The sequence below is a fragment of the Parasteatoda tepidariorum genome, chromosome 9 (assembly GCF_982258835.1).
Source record: "Parasteatoda tepidariorum strain Cologne lab strain chromosome 9, Ptep-v5.0, whole genome shotgun sequence".
Lineage (NCBI taxonomy): Eukaryota > Metazoa > Arthropoda > Arachnida > Araneae > Theridiidae > Parasteatoda > Parasteatoda tepidariorum.
The window spans coordinates 91,176,389-91,197,897 of NC_141763.1; the positions used below are offsets into that span (position 1 = coordinate 91,176,389).

The following is a 21,509-nucleotide window of genomic DNA, read 5'->3' on the forward strand; positions in this document are numbered from 1 at the left end:
TTGTACTAACAAACTAAATAATAACTTTATTTTAATTGATCTTACAATAAAAAAATATACGTAACAATGAGTTATAAATTTAAATCTCATAATTGAAGAAACTATTGTTTCATAGAATTTAATTCTCCTCTGTCGCAACAAGTCTCGAATGCCTCCTAGGCATAAAAAGTTACAAATATGAACACGCACTGGCACATCAAACCAGATTCTATCACACTTCTACTTATTAAACTATCAAAAAAATTATCGGAAGCCTGATCTTGCACGAATCGAAAATTCAATGAGGTGCATTGAAACAAACCAATCAGCGGTACACCAGGAAAAACTGTTTTAAACACCTCACACACTGTATGACAGTTAGAATGTTCAATTGAAAACATAAACGTTATTGTGTAATCTGTAAATCCCTTCTTTTTGTTCATTTTCTGCTTCCAATGCTCCATCGTGTAACTAAGATGTATATCGTGTTTTCCAATAGCGAAACGGAAAACTTGCACGTTTGGCCCCTCAAACACCGGGATATAGTTACTAGCCATCGGTACAGGCATTATAATTCCAGATGCAAATGCATCGTACTTGTGTCTTAACTCGTTCAAAGCAATCTGGAAGTATGGCATGCAGGTGAACTCCACAAGATTAAGAGTACCTTTGATGTTATGCCCATTCTTGATTATGTGCTTCAGTATTGGGCCGACGCTTTCTTTCCTTTTATAAAACTTCAATTCTCCATCTGGGAAATTAGGGAATAGGTAACCACAGATCGCTGGAGTATTCGTTGTGACTAAACTGGACTGTGAATCTCCCCCGTAAAATGCCAGATTGATTTGCAAGTACAGGCTGATGCAGCAGGTTGGCGGCAGATGTTTCCGCAAAGCGATTTTGACAGCTGAAAATTTTAAAACAATATTCAGTTCCATAATATGAATAGATAATTTACGAAGGTGAATAAAATATAGACAAGGTTTTATTTATTTACTTTTCCCCTGCTGATTTTCCGGAGGAAGTGTATTCACGATTGCAAAGATCGAATACGCCATCTGAGGAGGTACTTAGATCCATGTCCCGACCCTCCCTCTTTCCCCTCATCAGTTGTATAGGAATGTGCAACGATATTTTTACTTTTCTTAATATTTTTCGTATTTAATTGACACAAATTTTTTTTAAATTCCTGAACTTTCTTTTTAGAACTATGTTCAATGTAGTTTTCAGTTCCTTATAGTTTCCTCACTTAAAAGTTTTTAATCTATTTGAAAATCAAGTGAAAAACTGCCGTACTTCCTTCTCCCATGACTCTCCACACGCTAATGTTGAAAGCATGCGAAGTGTTGCCATAGGTAGAGAGTTCTGCTGTACGCCCTCTATAGCTCATTTCGATCGCCAATGGATCTGAGGAGAGAGATTTTCAGGTACCATGTAAAGCTAAGCGCAGATGGCGCTGGGGATCAAAATTCGCCCTAAGGCTACCTGGTTACTATTTCTGACTGATTTTTACGTTTAAGCTTGAAAAAACATGCCATCCAATTTCCTCATGCTTGTGGCGCTTTCCAATACTACGCGTTTTTTCAACTTAACTCTCGTTCTCAACTCTCAACGAAACAAACAACAAATGAAATCGTAAGACTCCGCTAGCTTGCTATGATACTACCAAAATATTACAAGCGGCTTTATTTTGCACAAATGTAGCCGATTAAGGAATAACACTCAAAACATAACCTTACACTTCATTTATGCTTTTGTTAAATTTGTTTTAGGTTCGCGACCTGTTAGAATTGATAAATTACAGAAAACTCTTTTAAATGGTAAAATTACGCATAAATTTAAACGCAAATCACAATTATAAAACTTCTTAGAATATTAAGGCTTTTCCCACATCACCTAGGAAGCATAACATAAGCGGATGAATACGCCGGAAGTTCCTAAATTTCTTCCGGTTTTAAGAAATTGGTCATTGTTTACATTTAGTTAACCTTCAGTACTTTCAAAAATAAATGTGTAGAAAATCCTTGATTTATCTAATATTTTTAGTACGATCGTCATCATGATTGAGAAATAAACAAAACTTCCTTAGAGCAAACTGATAAAATTTCCCTGACAGTCATCAAATTTTTAGAATTTTACTTCAAGTTATTAGTTTCTATTTTGTTTTACATCCGGTTTTTAACTATAAGCCATTTTTGGATTTACTACTATTAGACAGAAACGGAAACACTTTCCTAGGCCCACACGCTGCGAGCTTATACGTACAAGAGTACTTATATGTACTAATACAAGAGACTACAGACATGGGATCACGTTAGTACAATTATAAATACCCCCCCCCCCCCAAATTCTGGGATTCAAACTTTTTAGTCTTTCTTTGAGCCTATATTGGCATCCTATCAAAGTCACCGTGGCAATATAAAAAATCAGAACACAGACCCAGAGCAGTACTTCCGTCAAAATATATACATTCCCTTTTTAGATTATTTCGCGGCCCAACTGATTGAAAGATTTTCGAAGCACGAAGATACTTTTGCATCTCTCAATAAAGTGTTACCTAAGTATTGTGTGAACGTTGATATTAATTTATGCCATTTCCGAATCTACGCAAATTTCATTGACATCGAAAACCTCATGGAAGAAATGGAAATATGAGCATCAAAGTGGAACCTGCGTGAATCCCTTAGTAGACCAGATACGGCACTTACAGCAATGGAAGAATGGGACAGTATCTTTTTCCCAAACATTTATTGCTTGTTATCAATATTGGCTACGTTGCCAATCACCACAGCAACTGCAGAAAGAACTTTTTCACTCTTAAACGCGTGAAAACAGCAACAAGAAATGCTACTAAAGAAGAAAGGCTAACAGAACATTATTAAGCATATTTCGGGATATTCCGGTTTGTCCTAAAAAAGTAATCGAAAAATTTTCTTCAAATCCCCGTCGCATGTCTTTGTAAACTTTGTTTACAAATTGATTATAATTATTATGTAATATTAATTGAAAAATAATTATGATGCCATATTTTTTAATTACTAGTTTAACTTTTGCAAACAACAGAATAAACAATATTTGTTACAATGTTTTACCCCTACTTTGCATGTCTGAAACCGTCCTTGCTTCTTACCATATCCCTCTCCCCCGAAAAAATATCCTGGCTACGGCCTTGGCGAGCATCATACCCTGGGTCACGAAATTGAGCACCCTTAAACACTAAACCTTCACGGGCCCTTACTAAGGACTATGAGTCTGGTTGGCTCAGTGGATAGAGTGTAAACCGGGTTCGAATCCCGGTGAATTCCGCATCCGGTTTGCACCGATCACAGTGAGGACGCAAGAAATCCAATGTGGTAGACGGATCATGGGTTAGAGTCCCCCTCCCGTCAGGCTAACTGTGGGAGGTTTTTGTGAATTTCCTCTCTATGTAACGCAAATGCGGGATGATTCCACCAAGAAAGTCTTCCACGAAGGGAAATTTCACCCAATACTTAGTTCAGGAGTTCCCTTGTTTTCCAGGATGGGTTCAAAACCACAACGGCGTTGAACATTTGTAGTCGTAAACCCAAAACTTGGGTTGGCTGTTCAACGACGGATATAAATATAAATACTAAGGACTATAAGGATATAATCTTTTCATCAGCCCACACGATTATATCCGCAAAAAAGAGTGCTTTCTGATATTGTATCAATATAGCCAAAGCAGAATATATTAATACAATAGTGTGAGGAGCACTCAAAAAAAATTTTTTACAAAAATTACAACAAATAAAATAGAACACAATAAGTAAAAATAACACCTAAAAATACAAAATAAAATAAAAAGAAAAAACAGTATAAAACAAAATCTCTAAAGCGAGTTGCGAAACCAGATGTACTTACATGAACGGGAAATTTTTCAAGAATGATTTAAAAATATTTTCGCAACAAGATTGCCAGATTACAAAATATGAAAACAAAAGTGCAAAGGACAAAAGCGCAAAACAAAAGCGTAACTAGAGGAATTTAAATTACTAGAGGAGTAACTAGAGGAACTTAATATAACCGGTAATATATTGGAAGAAAAAGCTATTTACACTATGAAAAAAAGCAGTTGAAATTATATTTGTCATTAGCATTTTAAAGATATAAATGTGTTGGCAAATCTGAAGTACCTGAATCAAAATAATCCCAGTAGCATTTTTTAAGCCTCTTTCGAGGTTGTTGTTTACCATCAAAATAAGCAGGAAAAAGCTGTTCAAAATGCTCCAGGAGGGCAGATGTGGCAAATGCTATACAAAATGCCGGTTTTATGTTAACATTTTGTAACTGTTCCTTCAGTTCACTCTCAAATTTCGAAGCTTGTCTCATTGGGCATTCTTGATGAGTTCGATTTATTTGTCGGTGTTTCCCACATTGTATTCCCTAAAATAATTCAAAACAAAATTAATCAAATTCATAATTAACCATGCGTTATTTGCATAAATTAAAAATATTATTCATAGTAATAATTAAACACCAAAAATAAAAGTTCTGGGTTTTTCGGTGAACTTCTGGGTCCGTTTATTATTTCACTGTGGAATGACAACACATCGCAGTTAGTTGAGATAGGCAGTGTTTCCCAAAGTGTGGTACGCGCACCCCTAGGGGTACGTAAACAGTTTAGCTGGGGTACGCGTTCTTATGTGAAATATCTTGCAACAAACGAAAATTTCAAAACATTTTATTTAAAAACAAAGCTAGCCATGAAAATTTACGATTACGTATTTTTCTATTGGTTATCTTTTGCTGTTGTTGTTAATTTACGTCGCACTAGAGCTGCACAATGGGCTATTGGCGACGGTCTGGGAAACATCCCGGAGCATGATCCGAAGACATGCCATCACAATTTTGATCCTCTGCTGAGGGGATGGCACCCCCGCTTCGGTAGCCCGACGACCTGCGGGCGAAGTCGAGCACTTTACGGTAGCACAGTTTAACGAGGACCAATACCGCACATCCTCGATCCCTACGCACACTGATCCAAGTGGTCACCCACCCGCACACTGACCGCAGCCAGTGATGCTTGACTTCGGTGATCTGCTGGGAACCGGGTTATTTTTTTGCAGAATTAACAGTTAATAATTAGTGGTGTCAACAGACAGTTGTGATTCTTAACTTCTGTGCAATTTTTTTATAGTAAAAAATACATTCATTTTTTTTATTAGTGGTACACAGAGTTACGACTTTTGCGTACCCTTTCTAAATGTTTCATAAGTCTGAGAAACACTGAGATAGGTAAATTCAATTGTGTCTGGGTACATTTGCCGAACCCACAATTGTCCGAAAATCCATTCGCCTGACAGGCTCGTTAGTTCGATAACTCAATAGCCCGTTAGATTTATTAGTCCAATTACTCACAAACTCGACCGTTTCGTTTGCCAGACAACTTATTTGTCTGACAAAAAAAATGCGAAAACCCAAACTGATTGACAAATATATAATCAATAAAAATAATCATACTTGTTTTAAAAAATTAATAATTTAATATAATAAATTAAAGATGAAACTAATAAACGATAGCGGGTAAAATAACAAAAAACTATAGCAATCATTAAGAAATATTTATGAAAATGAGATTTGGATCAATGAACACCTAGTCAACTTTTTATTTTGTGACGTTGTAAAGTGAAGTGTCAGCCAAGCTAAAAGCCAAAAAAGTAAATATTTTTGCCTCATCTTTGCTCTAAATATAAACAAAAACCGTGTGAAGCGTGGAGGTGGTTGGTTCGAATCCCGTTGTAACCCTGGATGTATTCTTTGTGATGTCCTTCTCTAAATTGTTCTATCTGACTTCTACTTGACCAAGGTTTATAAGCCTAAATTGAGCAAACAAGCCTGCAAATGTATGTAATTTCAACAAACAATAAACAAAAACCGGTTCTAAAGCGCGCGAAGAGATTTCATATTCAGTAAACACAAAGCAGAGCTTGTTACGTAATAGAACCGGTTGGTTGGCTCTTTCTTGGGTTCGCTATAAATTCTTGATACTACACTACTCCAGGAATATTTGAAATGAAATACCAAAGCTACTCATAAAGGATAAGGAATTTAAAATCAAATGCGGTCAAAAGCAAAAGTTTCTATAACACTTCTACATGTTATTTTCCTAAAGCACAGAAATTGTTAGAATTTTTTGTGTTTTACCTTTTTTATAAAAGTCGTTGAACAGCCGGCCTAGGTTTTGGAGTTACGACTACTAATGTTCAACTCCGCAGCCTTGTAATTTTGAACCCAATCCAGAAGACAAGAGAACACCTGGATCAAGTATTGGGAGAAATTTGTCTTCGTTGAGGATTTTTTGAAGGAATTAATCCGCATTTGCGTTGCATGGTAAGCAAAACAACGAAAAACTCCCACGGTAAGTTTAAGGCAAGGGGACTCTAAGCAGTAATCAGACTACCACTGAGGATATTTTATGCCAATTACTGTGGTCGATGCAAGTTGGATGTGGATTCTGTATCGACCAGCCATCTCTGAAATTCGAACCCGGCTCACCTCATTGGAAGGCGAACGCTCTAGCCCCTGAGTCATCACGTATCTACGTATTACCGTTGAAAAATTTCTACTTTAACACTGCACTAATCAGATCAATAAGTTTTTCCAGCAATTCAATAATATTACTCCTCTTGCCTTTCGCCTGGAGCAGTGGCTGTGACTATGGTTACGAGGTTTACTTAATTCAAGTAGGATGTTGGGTTAATATTTAGTGCAGGTTCGGATTTTGTTCGGAAAGAGAAAAATAATGAGGGTAAAAAAAAGTTCCCCTCTTCGAATTTTTTTTTTTTTTTTTTTTTCAGTTCTATAGCAGCGATGGGCTTAGACTTTGTGAAGAGAGGATTTCTTTTTATAGACAAACTATCTACATTTATAAATGAGAAAGCATGAAACTATTTCTTAACAGCGATACTAAGCAAAATCAGTAGCAAACAGACTTCACGACTTAATATCATTTGAACTTAAACATTATTGCGTAAAATGCAGCAAAATTTGGTTTTAGAAGCTATGAAAACCATAATTTAAGAAAGAAAAAATATCATATACATGGTGTTTTATGTAGACCTCGCTTAATATATATTTTTTGAGCCCTCTTCCGAAATCAATTAAAAAAGTTAAAAAAATTATAGATCACTGCAAGTAACGAATCACAACGGAGGAAGGCGGGATTAAAAACACCCAAAACCAATTTCACAGTTAGAAAAAAGTTGCAAGAGACCACCTTTTTCCAGGCTAATAATTACCCACTAATTCATATCTATTTTCCGAATAGTCAAACTGGTTTCCTCGTTTTTAATCCAATCTTTCTAAGCAAGAATTCGACCCTTAATTAGGACACTTTTAGCATTCATTTTTAGCAAGGATTTTAAAAATATATGTTAAGAGTGAATCTAGCGGGACACTCTGCATAAAGCAAAACTGCGTAAAAAAAGAACAAGAGCTATTTATAATAATAAAGTTCATCTTTGATAATTAAATTCTTAAACTAAAATAACTTTCTCTTTTTTTCACTAAGTGATTATTACAAAAATTTTCATTCAAAATTTAGAAAAAAAAATACTGCTTAACTTAGTTACTTAATTTTCAGGTAAACGAGAGAACAAAGACCTTGGAGCTCGTATCGATATAAGACAATACTGTGAAAATGCAATTATATAAAAGAAAAATTATAATACATATATATTTCTTTCAGATCTTTATAAGTACGGTTTCATTGCAAGAATTTTTGAACTTATAAATTTGTGGTATTTACAATTCGGAACAAGTTATTAGTTGTACAATCATTTCAAAGTTTTAAAATTTAAGCAAGTAATTACTTTTTGTGGGGGATATAGCAAAAAATTGTTATTAATTACATTTCTTTCTAGTATTCAAAAGAATATTTTGTCTGCGTAGCAGAAACTTCTCTTGAGAAAATATTTATCTTAGTTAAAAATAGCAAGTAAAAAAAATTTTTTTTTTCAAAAATAAAATGATAAATATTTACAACAAAAAACTTGATTATGAAAGAAAAATTAAGATTTAGTCTCCAAAATATTTTAAATTCCATACAAATCATGTTTTTTTTTTCTTCATATAATTATCCTAAGATTTATGTCAACATTATTTCATCTCTTACTATGAAAATCAAATAGAAATTGATGAAAATCTTGGCAAAATAAATGAAGAAATATTTTGATTTTTAATTTTTCCTACAAATTGTGATTAAAATCAAATAAATTGAGCAATATAGTAACTATTCTTATTCATACATTTAATAGCAAGTACTTGAATAAATTGTTTGCAAAATTTAATTTAGAAAACATTAAGAAATATATTTTTTGTTAAATTACATTTCAAGCAATGATTTTTACCTGGAAGAAAGGTACGATTCCTTTTCTTCTTCGGATCTCTTCTTGAGACAAAACTGCCCATAAACTACAAACAGAAGCACAGCTACTTAGATCTTTAGCTGTAAGATGTTGAAAAATATTTCCAACAATGTGAGGAGTACAAGAAAGCACCGAACCTATATTCATTCTTAAATTTAAAGCATTCAATCTTCAAAACTTTCCAACTAGGAATCGACTATAAGATTGCATCCGTTTCTGACTGTCTGTTTTTGCCCAGATTCAGAATCTATAAACACAACAAAAATGAAGGCGTGAAATATTATTGTTCTTAGACGCATTAAAGTTAAATGTATTATTTGTATTTTTCGACCATATTTAATGTTCATTTTAAAAACAAAATGTACCAATTAGATGTGCCGCTACCACTTGTAAGCAATTAGAACAAGACAACCACTTGCTATTTGAAAGTTCGAGTAGTTTGTAAGATCAGATTAAATTCTAAATTGAAAAGATTTGGAGTGCACTTCCGAATCAACTAACTATAAAAATCACTTTGAACTCAGTTTAAAATGCAACTTATGTGTATATTTCTTAATTTACTGTTGATGATGATGTGGGGGGGGATCTCTGCTACTCGCTTTTATCCCCCTTGCTGTAAGGTGTATTTTTGTGAGTTGAGTTGTTGATGCTGAAGATGATGACGATGAGGTGATGAGTTGTTGTTAATTTACGTCGCACTAGAGCTGCACAATGGGCTATTGGCGACGGTCTGGGAAACATCCCGGAGGATGATCCGAAGACATGCCATCACAATTTTGATCCTCTGCGGAAGGGATGGCACCCCCGCTTCGGTAGCCCGACGACCTGCGCGCGAAGTCGAGCACTTTACGGTAGCACAGTTTAACGAGGACCAATACCGCACACCCTCGGTCCCTACGCAGACTGATCCAAGTGGGTCACCCACCCGCACACTGACCGCAGCCAGTGATGCTTGACTTCGGTGATCTAATGAGAACCGTGTCTTAACGATCAGTCCACTGCGGGACGATGAGGTGATGAGAGTGCACGCTGTTCTTGAAGAAGCGAAACAAGTTTACAGTAGAGATCAAAATTAAATATTTTCCAAAACACTTTTGGAGAGGAAGATTAGAAAAAATTAAAAACTAGCATTTGGTGGTTCCAATACTTTTGGAGAAACACGTTCATCAAAACAAAAAAATAAGAAAAACATACTCTTTTTCCCAGGCGCTCAGAGAGGCTTAAACTAAAACTTAAAAATTAGTAACTGCATTTAATTATGGATTTGAAAACTGGAGGCTAGAAACGCTTAGTTGAAATTAAAAAATCCACTAAATTTTTGAGAAGATTATCGTATTGGTTATAACTAAGAAGACGGTGAAGGGAGAGTGGAAAGACTCCGATTGAGGCGCGCAGTGTTTGTCTCTGATGCTCGAACTTTTTGCATTCAAAGAGGAGGTGGATAGCAGATTCTGGAAGTTGACAATGATCGCACAAAGGGGAGTCTACGAGCCCTATTTTTGCATAAATTTCGTTAAGTTGGATTGTGTTGCTTCGGAGACGCGAGATTAAGATATCGTATTTTCGGTTTGGGAGTTGATTGAGGGAAGTTTTATTAACAGGGTGATCAAAGGGGAAACGCTTGTGGTATTTTGAATTAGTCCGGAGGTTACTGAGTTCGCGGTTTGAGTCTAATACTGCTGAATATGACAAGTCTTCAGGTGAGATAAAAGAGATGGCTCGAGGGGCATTGGTGGCGTGTTTGGCCAGCTTATCAGCGGTTTCATTGGGGGGATGCCAACGTGTGCTGGTGTCCAGGCGATCGTGATTGATTTCACTTTTGCACTTGCTGAAACTATCTTGTTTTGTAAGAGGAGGATGCTGTGAGGGGATTTATGGGTGGCTGAGATGAGGGCAGTGATTGCGGACTTACTGTCCGATAAAATAACGTAATCTAGATACTCGGTAGTGAATTTTGTGACTGCTAACCAAATTGCTAAAACTTCTCCGGTGAAAACTGAGTTAATAGGATGGATTTGAGAGATATAAGACATGTTGTTCCTTGAGTTAATAGCCGCAATACCTGTGTTCGTACTGGATTTTGAGGCATCGGTAGCCAGGATGACAAAGTCTTTCCAAAGGGTGTGGAGGGTTTCCTGATAGAGAGGGAGGATTTCGTTGGGATTTTTCGTAGTTTGAAAAGGAAGATCGTGTACAAAAAGACAGAGGTTCGGGAGATCTGTGAGGAAAACTGGAATGTGGAAGGGGATGATACTGAATTTACTTATGCCTTTTTGGCTGAAGATGTCCTGAAATTTGAGGAAAAGGTGGGGTTTCTTTTTAAGTCTAGTAAAATGGAATTTATGCAAAAGGCGATTTATTGGGGAGTGAGAGCCAAAGGAACAGTGACGGAGGTTGAATTTTTTAGCTGCTAAAACAAGTCTGTGTGAGATTGAGGTAGTGCCGGCTTCTCTGTGGAGGATATGAATTGGAGTCCATCGTGGGAGGCCCGTTGCTGCGCGGAGGCTAGAGTTGTAGATTGTTTCAATTACTCGGAGATGTGATTTTGGCGCAGAGAAGAGGATTGGGCTGCCATACTCTAAGATACTTCTGATTGTGGCATTTACAATCTGAATGAGGTGGTAGGTTCGAGACCCCCACTGAGTGCTAGAGATGCAGCGGAGTGCATTAATTTTTTTTAAACATTTCTTTTTTAGGTATTGAAAATGACCGAGGAAAGAAATGTTTCCAGTGTAATGGATGCCGAGAATTTTGATGGAATTAGCTTGGGGAATTCGTTCGTTAAAAATTGTTAACTGAATCGTAGGTGACAGACGTTTGTTAGAGAAATTAATAGTTGCACTTTTTGAGGGTGAAATAGCCATTTTCCACTCTGTGCACCAAGTTTGAATGGTGATGAGGGCATCTTGAAGTTTAGCAATAACCCTGTCAAAAGATTTTGCAGCATAGTAAATGTAGATGTCATCAGCGAACACAAGAATTTGAACTCCAGTGGGAAGGTGTTTGTGAATGTCTTTAAGGTAAAACATAAAAAGAAGGGGGGAGAGGACACTGCCCTGCGGAAGGCCCTGGGGTTGCTGGAAATCTTTAGACCGGGTGTTGCGCCAAGAGATGTAGAAGGTTCTATCGGAGAGAAAGTTTTGTAAGAAAAGTGCTGTTTTTCCAAATATGCCGACCGAGAGGAGTTTGGTGAGGAGACCATCAATCCCTACGTTGTCGTATGCCGAGACTAGATCGAGTGCAACACAAACGATAAATTTTCTCCGTTCACGTGCTTCTCGTATGTCATGGTAGAGTATTGAGTGAGTTGTATTACAGTCACGAAAGGGGAGGAAGCCAGTGTGGGAGGGGGGGAAGATATTTTGCTGAAGGCAAAAATTAAGGAGCCTTTGTAAAAGCATACGTTCGTAGACCTTGGCGAAAGTCGAAGTGAGAGCAATAGGTCTGTAGCTGAGAATTTCTGATGGGTTTTTTCCTGGTTTTAAGATCGGAACGATTTTTGCTTGGGTTCATGAACATGGAGGTTGGGCTGTATCTTGAACGACATTAAAAAAGTTAAGGAGCTTAGTTGGGTAACGGGAGTGAATAAATTTAATGAGAATAGCCGGAATGCGGTCTGGCCCGGGTGCCGTGTTCTTTGTTCGACGAATAGCTGCTTCCAGTTCGGTAGACGAGAAAGGGGTATCCAAGTGGCTGTAGCCTGTACCCCAGAATGAGAAAGGGATTGGACAGGGGCTTTGAGCATGAAAAAGGTGCTCCCCAAAAAGGTTCGCTTGGGCGAGTGGGCAGGTGATAGCTGTCGCTTGGTGGGTTAAAATCAGGTTTTCGGAGGGAGCAGAGGAATTTCGAGTTGAGATACTTTTTAAGATTTTAAAAATGTTTTTTGGGGAACCTAAATTGGAACAAAATTTGTCCCAATAGATTCTTTTACTGATTTTAATGTATTGGCGGAGTTGAGCGGAGTAGTGTTTGTATTTAAGCCAAAATGAGGATGAGACTTGTTTTTTAGCCTTACGCAAAAATTTGCGCTTTTGACCTAGCAGAAACGCGCATTTTTTATCCCACCACGGAGTCGTGGGATGCGGGGAAAATTGTGTAAATCGGGTATTATCTTTGACTACGGAATTGCAAGTATCTTCTATGTTCTTTGCGTTGAAGTTGTTATTTGACAGAGCTTGAGTGATTTCATTTTGTGCGTTTTGCAAATGGAGGTACGGGCGTGGTATGTTAGGGTTGTTTAAGGAGAATTTAACTTTGGTAATAATTGGAAAATGGTCACTATCAAAAGGGTCTGGGAAGACAGAGTAAGAAGATTTCTGGTAAAGTTCAGGGGAAACTAGGGTAAGATCTAATAATGACTGTTGATGATGTGGGCCGCCAAAGTGGGTGGGAGTATTTGTATTCAAAATAGTAATATTATTTGTTAGGATCCTGTCGAGAAAGATGTCAGCAGTTTGGGAGCAAGAGGCAGAGCCGAGGGCTCGGTGTCTTACGTTAAAATCTCCGACGATGATGAAGGGTTTCTCAATATTGGGAAGGAAATTTTCCAACCATTGTGAGGAGTAATTACCGTCTGGTGAATAGATATTAACTACCGTGATTTGTCTATTATTAACTTGAATTTTTACACCGAGGGTCTCAATTCGGGAAGGGGGGAGATTATGGAAATAAATTCTTTGAAATGGGATATGTTTTGAAATAGCTAAGAGGGTGCCACCACCTCTATGGTTAGGAGGGTCACGATCTTGTCGGAGAGTAATTTTATTTTTAAAGTTAATTTGATCATCGCTTTGAAGGAAGGTTTCCTGAATTGCGATAATATCGGCTTCTGAAAAGATGTTTTGACTCAGCCAATAGCGTTTATTTCTAATGCCTCTATCACACGAGAGAAAAATATGTGCAACTGCAAGTGTAACTGCAAGTGTAAGTGCAACTGTAAGTGAAATTCCTCCGTTCGGAGTTGCCGAAAGGGTTGCTTAATTGCCTGAACGGTTGCATGTAATTGGGTTACCATATTTTGTTATTTATCTTTACTTTTGGCTCATATTTAATTTTATTATATGATTCTATTATATCATAGTTTCTCAACGATGTTCGTAAAGATGCTGTAGAATATTGATTGATTTTGATTTAATTTTTTACATTTGTATTTGTGTTAAGTCTTTTCCTCAGCAGCAAATTAAAATTCTGAAAACTTTATTTCCCCATTAGTGAAGTAGCATAGTATAAAAAGGATTATGATTTCTACCTCATAATATGAGATAATATTAAGATATCATTGAATTTCATGCTGCGTCTCTAAAAAGATAAGGGGGTGAAAGGGGGATGGACTTAAATACTATCTAGAATTTTGACGATTTTTTTACGTTGATTTGAGTGACTAATGTATAAAACATGGTGCGTAGCATTTTTAAAAAGTGCTTTTTAAGTGAAGTAGCATAGTATAAAAAGGATTATGATTTCTACCTCATAATATAAAATGATATTAAGATATCAATGAATTTCATGTTGTGTCTCTCTAAAAGGATAAGGGGGTGAAAGGGGGATGGACTTAAATACTATCTAGAATTTTGACGATTTTTTTTAATCTTGATTTGAGTGACTAAGGTATAAAACATGGTGCGTAGCGTTTTTAAAAAGTGCTTAAAGGTGCTTATTTTTGATTTTCATTTTTTAAAGGCCCTTAAAGGTGCTTTTCTTAATAAGTGTTTTTAAAAAGTGCCTTATTTTCCTTTTTCGAAAATGAGATTTATGAAAGGGAATGTCGATTTTCGCCACATATTATGTAAAAACGCACTTTTCACATTTTTCTATTTCACGTTTTCAGAATTCATTCGTCCCGCACTGGACTGATCGTTAAGACACGGTTCCCAGCAGATCACCGAAGTCAAGCATCACTGGCTATGGTCAGTGTGCGGGTGGGTGACCACTTGGATCAGTCTGCGTAGGGACCGAGGGTGTGCGGTATGGGTCCTCGTTAAACTGTGCTACCGCAAAGTGCTCAACTTCGCTCGCAGGTCGTCGGGCTACCGAGGCGGGGGTGCCATCCCCTCTGCAGAGGATCAAAATTGTGATGGCATGCCTTCGGATCATCCTCCGGGGTGTTTCCCAGACCGTCGCCAATAGCCCATTGTGCAGCTCTAGTGCGACGTAAATTAACAACAACAGCAGAATTCATTCAACCATGATCAATTTCAGCGTACCGTCAGTCCATAGCGTATGAAAGCGCCAATCATTTTACAGGTTTGGTGAAATACTTGCGAGTCCGCATGTGCGTTTAGTGAGCTGGGTTCGGTGAGATTCTTGCTCTCTCATGCTGTATTTTGCAAGATATTCTCAATTTCAGGCTTTATTTTCCACCCTCTGAAATCGAACCGAAAAATCTCTTGATCATTTTTTTAATGGCTAATATAATCAAGAAAACAGTTCTTTGTCAAATTCTAGTTATTTTATCATGATCATGTAAAGTCTGAGAATTATTTTGCATTTTGTCAATTTACCTAGAGCTTTAAAATATTTTTTGAGTTCCTAAAATGTTCTTAAAAGTTGCTTATTTTTTGTTGAAAGATTTGGCTCCGCACCCTGTAAAAACATAGTTTATTTATATATATTTACTATGTAACATGCTAGCTAGGCAAGTGCGGTATCATTATCTATGTAAACACTAAATCGAATGAGAATAAAAACAAGCTGTCTGATTTAATAGTTTAACAATTCGAAAATTTATAAAAAGTTTCATGTGTAGAAAGGACAATTTTATGACTTATACCACTTTATGCAACTGACATTGCTATCTAATCAAGTAAGGCATTTCTTCAAATTTATTTTTTAAGCTTAATTCAAAAACATAGTCCTTTGAAATAATTCTGTAGAAGAAATTATGGTTTAATGTATGAAATATAAAATTTTTGAATTACCTTTCACTCATAAAATATTTATAACATCAAAACTATTAGATCTATCAAATCAATTCTATTTTTTAAATTGAGTCTAAAAAATACATAATAAATAATGTCAGACTTGTCTATACTACAATGTCTCAGAATTTTATTTTCATCAAATTAATTTACATTACATGAAGGGATCATCAATTTTATTCATTTACACATTGCATATCAGGAATATCACTTTTATGAAAATTATTTTTTCCACTTTCTTTAGTAAATTGCTTTTTAAATATAAGAGGATTTTCAATGTCATACTTACATTTTATTATTGTAAAATTTAAAACATTCATTATTGGTATAAGATAATTTAATTAAAAATTATAGGATTTATTTTGGGACAAATTTATTGTAATATACAGTATATAGATTAAAATTTATTAATAACTAAGAAAAAAACAATATTTTATTAAGAACATACTTTTTATGTATCATATTATTTTGTTATAGCCTTTTACGTGTTTTGTTTTGCATTTTAAATAATACAAGCATCAATTTAAAAAATAAAACATTTATTGTCAAGTGAAACATTTAGAACATTATTCATTTTTATTTCTTATTTTTTAATTTCTTCCATAAAAACAGTATTACATCTCTTTCCTTCTTTACCAGATAAACCTTACAGGATTATACGAAATATCTGAAATAAAAGAAAGAAATCACTTTCATGATAAAATTTTACCAACACATTATTAGAATAAGGAAGATTAGATGCCATTAATTTGAAATCATTTAAGTCCTTAGGTATCCCTTTTAAACTTATTTTAAGTTTGACAGATATTTTGATTATAGTTCTAAGATTATTCTATACACTAATGAAAGATGGCAGGTGTGTTTAGTTTTGTAGTTCTTATGTTTGGATTGAAATTTGTTTCAAGAAAAATAAATTGTATTTATAAACGAAGACTCTTAAAAATGTAAGTATATTGAAAAATTAGTAAGAATTAGTACTTACTGTCATTATAGAAAAGCTAAGTATCAAGAGATAAATGTGAAGTATAAATAAAAAGTAAAGTATCATTAGTTAACTTTGAATAAATATAAACAAAATATTATGCAAATCATCATACACATAAAAAAAAAAAAAAATAGGAGGGATGAATGTAGAAACAGACAAGGAGATTGGGAATTTGCATTTTTAATAATTACTTTTTATATATAATATACTACCTTTCTTGCAATACTTTTCAATAATTACTCGAAAATGGGGTAACTTAGTGAGAAACAAGGTAAATATTTACCACACATATTTTCTAACTTGTTTTAAAATGAGATTTTCAAAAATTAAAAGAATTCTTAGGAAAGAATAAAATAATTATTTCACTAATAATTATAAAATTTTCAAATAATCGGACACATGCTTTTACAATCAACAGAAACAAAGATTAAAATTTAAAAATAAAGAAATATAATCATTATTATATTTTATGTTATAATACTGAAACAGAGTTTGGCGAGTTGCTTGGCGAATATTTCAAAGTAAAGCTTTTCGCCAGTATAATTCTTTACATATATAAAAATAGAAATTATTTCTATTTAAAGTAATTAAAACTTTGATCGGAACAAATTATAATAAGTTTTAATTTTATTAGCTTAAAATAAATAAATATTTTAAAAGAAAATTTATCGCAAAAATAATGTACTATACTCACCGATACTAAAATCGTGCGCAGGTTCCTGTTATGGTAGTACATCAACTGCATTGAGATGGTCATCTCATTGTGCGAAAGTATTTTTAATGCTTTCATTTTAAAGGAAATGTTATTATTAAACTAAAAACTTGTTCCGTCTCATCTATAAAAAAATTTCATCCGATCATCCTCTTCCTAACGTCGCCGCCATTTTTATTTACATTTGTATATGTCATCACATAAAATTGAAACGTCATAAAAAGCAAACGATCTGATTGGTTCATGAAAGAAATTGCCTGAACGGTTGCAGATATTTCGTGCAACCGTAATTTCTATATCACACGAGCAATTTTTGGAGAAATTTCACTTACAGTTGCACTTACACTTGCAGTTACACTTGCAGTTGCACATATTTTCTCTCGTGTGATATAGCCATAAGACTGCGAGCATTCCATTGCACTATATTAAATATCGGAATTGACATAGTTTATAAGAAATAAAAATAAAAGTTAAAAGTTTTTCAAAGTTTTTCTAAACGCCTGGGACAGAGTATGTATGTAGTAAGGTAAGAGTTCTTTTTTTTTTTTTTTTTTAAATTAAAGCCTTTTCTTAAGGCACAAGAGATAATTCATCCTCATCGTTGTTCAACGGTATTAGAGGCATTGATAAGGAGTTGTCCATAGGCATAGGCACATCTTGGACTATAGGGTGATCAGCTGTTAGGAGAGGATTTGTAGTGAATTGCACATAAGTTGGGGGTGAGTTCGATTTCTTCTTCTTTTTTGCCCGTTCTGGAGAGAAGTCGGACGAGTAGGTTGAGATTTTTGTTTCTGTGATTGCACCCTGGGCAGTGGTGCTTCGTTGGATGTTAGTTATCGCGGGGATAAGAATATTATTTATGGAAGCAGTCAAATTCTCAATTTGGGCTGCCAGTATAGAAACTTGTTTTGCGCAGGTATTCTCGACTAGCTGTTGCATGGAACCCGCGAACTTGTTAAGTTCCGATTTTAGCTCTGCTCGGGTAATGTATTCTCCTGGCACAGACTGAGTTATTTCTGCGTATGAGGGCTTTTTCAAATAAGCTATTCTTCTAGCTTCACTCATCGGAACATGATGGGTAGACTTAATTCTCATTAGTTTCTCAAAATTTAAAAATGCAGGACAATCACGCTGAATTGGATTATGGTTGCCGTTACAATTTCTGCAGCACTGGACCCTAGTACACGGGCCCTGATGTTCGGAAGAAAGGCCTCCACAGTTGTGGCATCTGGTTGGGGATTTACAGTATTTATCGGGGTGGCCGAAACTCCAGCAGTTTTTGCATAGGGTAACGCTATCTTGGAAGAGTTTAGTCTCATAGTATTGATACCAGAGACGTATTTTCTCAGGGACAACAGTACCTAAGACATTGAAAAGGATTGTGGTTGTCGGTTTCCCTTGTTTTAAGAACCGACGAATTTCTAGAGCTTGTGTCTTGTTTTCAAAATTGAACTCCCGACTAATGTCCGAAACCGAAGTTTCAACAGGAAAGTTCCTGAGAATGAATTTGGAGGAAATGCATTCTAGAAGGCATTTAGCTGCTACAGGAATCTCTAGGATTCTTTTTATCTTTAAGATGTATTTTGCAGTTTCTAAGTCGTCACATTGAATAAGGAGCTACCTGCTTTTTTGGAATCTAATACTTTAAATTTTTTTTGTCGGTACAGAAGCATTTAGGTCTGCTTTAAGGCGTACTGGTGAGGTCTGAGGTATAGCACTAGATTTTTCTTTTGCTTCAATATTAAACCAAAAGTCTGCTGAGCCGTTGTTTTTAGCATGAGCCAAAATATCTTCTATGGGCTCCTTGGAGCACCACTGGTAGTCTAGGAGATTGGTCATTTTGACCAGATGGCCCCCAAAAGGTAAAGAGTAAAAGTGGCTTACCTGTTTTTTGGTAATCCTGAAATAAGGAGGGAGATTTTTAACATCTAACTATAAATTCATGGATGTTCGCTTATTATCCAACAAAAAAATGATATTCAGAAAATAATAGAAATTCGAAATAGAAACTTAAACGTGGTTTTTCTTTAGTCACATTACTCTCGCTAAAACCTAGTTATTAACCAACTGACTTCATGAAAAAGCTTCGGAAAACATCAATCTCCAATTGAAAACTCCAACTCTAACACTACTACGATCAACACAGTAAGTTTAAAAGTCGACACGTCCGAGCGGACCTTCGATAGAATTCTTCCTCCTTTCTTAATTTATTTATTTTATGAAGCTTTTAAATAATTCACTATTTAAAAACTGGTATAAAAATAATTTGCAAAACCAAAAAATTATTCAGTATGCATTTTTACATTAAAAAATCATCAATATTTTTAAAATTAGGCAAACGATTTCATAAATGATACTTTTTAATTCGGAAATCGTTTTCTTCTTTCAATATGAGCCATTTACTGTTGATTAACATAAAAACTTATCAAGTCATTTTAGATAATAAATTATTCTATGGGAATAATAGCGAGTAAATTATTGAAATTTTTACTATTTTCAAAAACGCAATGCAAACATATTTTATACAATGCTACATGAATAAATATTTAAGGAAACGCTAGTGAAACATTTTCAGCTCCTCTCAGTGCTCTAAGTAAGCACTTGTGTACTTTCATTTATATCCGAAAGCTTTTGTTAAACGAAGTTGGAATTGTTTCAATAGTTTGTTTTTGCACATATTATTATCCGGTATTATATCCCAATGCCCGTCTGGGGAATGACCTACGTCTTACAGGCAGATTTGTTGGCCACTCTTTCAAGGGCACCATTTTAGGTGGACCAGCGTTGCTCCCACAGTAAGGACAGATAGTACAGAGGAGGAAAGAACATTCATGCCTTGCCCGGGATTCGAACTTAGAACCTTTCGGATGCAAGAGCAGTTCCCTAACCCCTACACAGACCGGTCGGCAATCCAATATTATTATCAGGTATTATTTTCCATTTCCTAGGTAATCCTCAGGGTAAATAGTCCTGCAGTGATCGCTAAGACACGGTTCCTAGTTGATCACCGAAGTCAAACATCACTGATGGCGGCTAATGTGCGGATGGATGACCACTTTGATGGGTCTTCGTTAAAACTGTTCTACGTTAATTGCTCGACTTCACTCATTTCGTTGCGCTACCATATCGAGGGAGCCATCTCCTTGGCTAGAAATCAAGATCGTGATGGCATGTCTTCGTATCATTCTTAGGAACGTTTCCCAAACCGTCGCCAATAGCAAATTGTGCAGCTCTCGTTCGAAATAAATAAAGTATTACTACTGCTCAACGAGGTGAATCAAACATAAATACTTCTTAGAACAAGAAAGTCCCAAGTCCCACTTCTGATACAAGAAACTTGTACAGATTTGTTAAGTACACTTACTCAATAGATCATTTCTTTAAAGTTTATCAGTGAACGATGGTAAGCATAACCCCATGTATCCCCCATAATCCGAAGTGAATTCAGACCAAATTCGTTCGAATGAGGGAGGTTGCAGTAATATTTTGTATAATCTTGAAGCTTTAATTGTTGTTGTTGTTACTTTACGTCGCACTAAAGCTGCACAATGGGCTATTGGCGACGGTCTGGGAAACATCCCGGAGGATGATCCGAAGACATGCCATCACAATTTTGATCCTCTGCGGAAGGGATGGCACCCCCGCTTCGGTAGCCCGACGACCTGCGCGCGAAGTCGAGCACTTTACGGTAGCACAGTTTAACGAGGACCAATACCGCACACCCTCGGTCTCTACGCAGACTGATCAAAGTGGTCACCCACCCGCACACTGACCGTAGCCAGTGATGCTTGACTTCGGTGATCTGCTGGGAACCGTGTCTTAACGATCAGTCCACTGCGGGACCTTGAAGCTTTAAAATAATTATTATAAGGTTCTCGACGCTTTCATGCTCAAAAAAGTCAGAGTGCGGAAGAGTGACCACTGCCACTATCTGTCCTATAATTGTATTAGGGTTATCAGAACACGCACCGATATTGTTTTTGGATCATCATTAAGGAGGAACTCATTAACTGCCATAATAGTTCATAAGTGTAGCTTTAATATGACATTAAGTACCAAACAAGACAGACAGCCGGATCCTTATAATAATCTCAAAGTTTTTCAACAGATCTCTCTCTCTATATATATGTATATACAATACATATATATTCCGTGGCTGAGAATCTTCGAATATTTAATAAAGATTTTTATAATTTTTTTAAATGTTAATAATTTTTCTTAAATTATCGATATAAAAGATTTTTTACTCAAAATTTTACCTTATTAAAATTTTATGATTAAAATTTAGCCTTATTGATTTTATAACCGTCGTTGAACAGACGTCCCAATTTACCAATGCTCAACTCCCTACCCTTTAAATTTTAAACCCAATCCTAAAGACAAGGAAACTTCTCGATTAAACATTGGGAGAAAATTGCCTTCGTGCAGAACTCTTTGACGGAACTAACCCCCATTTGCGTTACATGGAGAGAGAAACCACGAAAACCTTCCACGGCTAGCCTGACGGAAAAGAGAGTCCCATGATCCGT

At 35.8% G+C, this 21,509-nt stretch overlaps 1 protein-coding gene across 1 annotated transcript; it reads right to left on the bottom strand.

Moving 5' to 3' along the window:
- Positions 1-8,712, bottom strand: LOC107436992 (uncharacterized). The gene is made up of 3 exons (XM_016048850.5): positions 8,349-8,712; positions 4,134-4,383; positions 1-886 (listed from the first exon to the last, which is right to left on the bottom strand). Exons 1-3 carry the CDS (start codon positions 8,511-8,513, stop codon positions 156-158), a joined length of 1,146 nt encoding a protein of 381 aa, XP_015904336.3. The 5' UTR covers positions 8,514-8,712; the 3' UTR covers positions 1-155.
- Between the last annotated feature and the right edge of the window lie 12,797 nt (positions 8,713-21,509).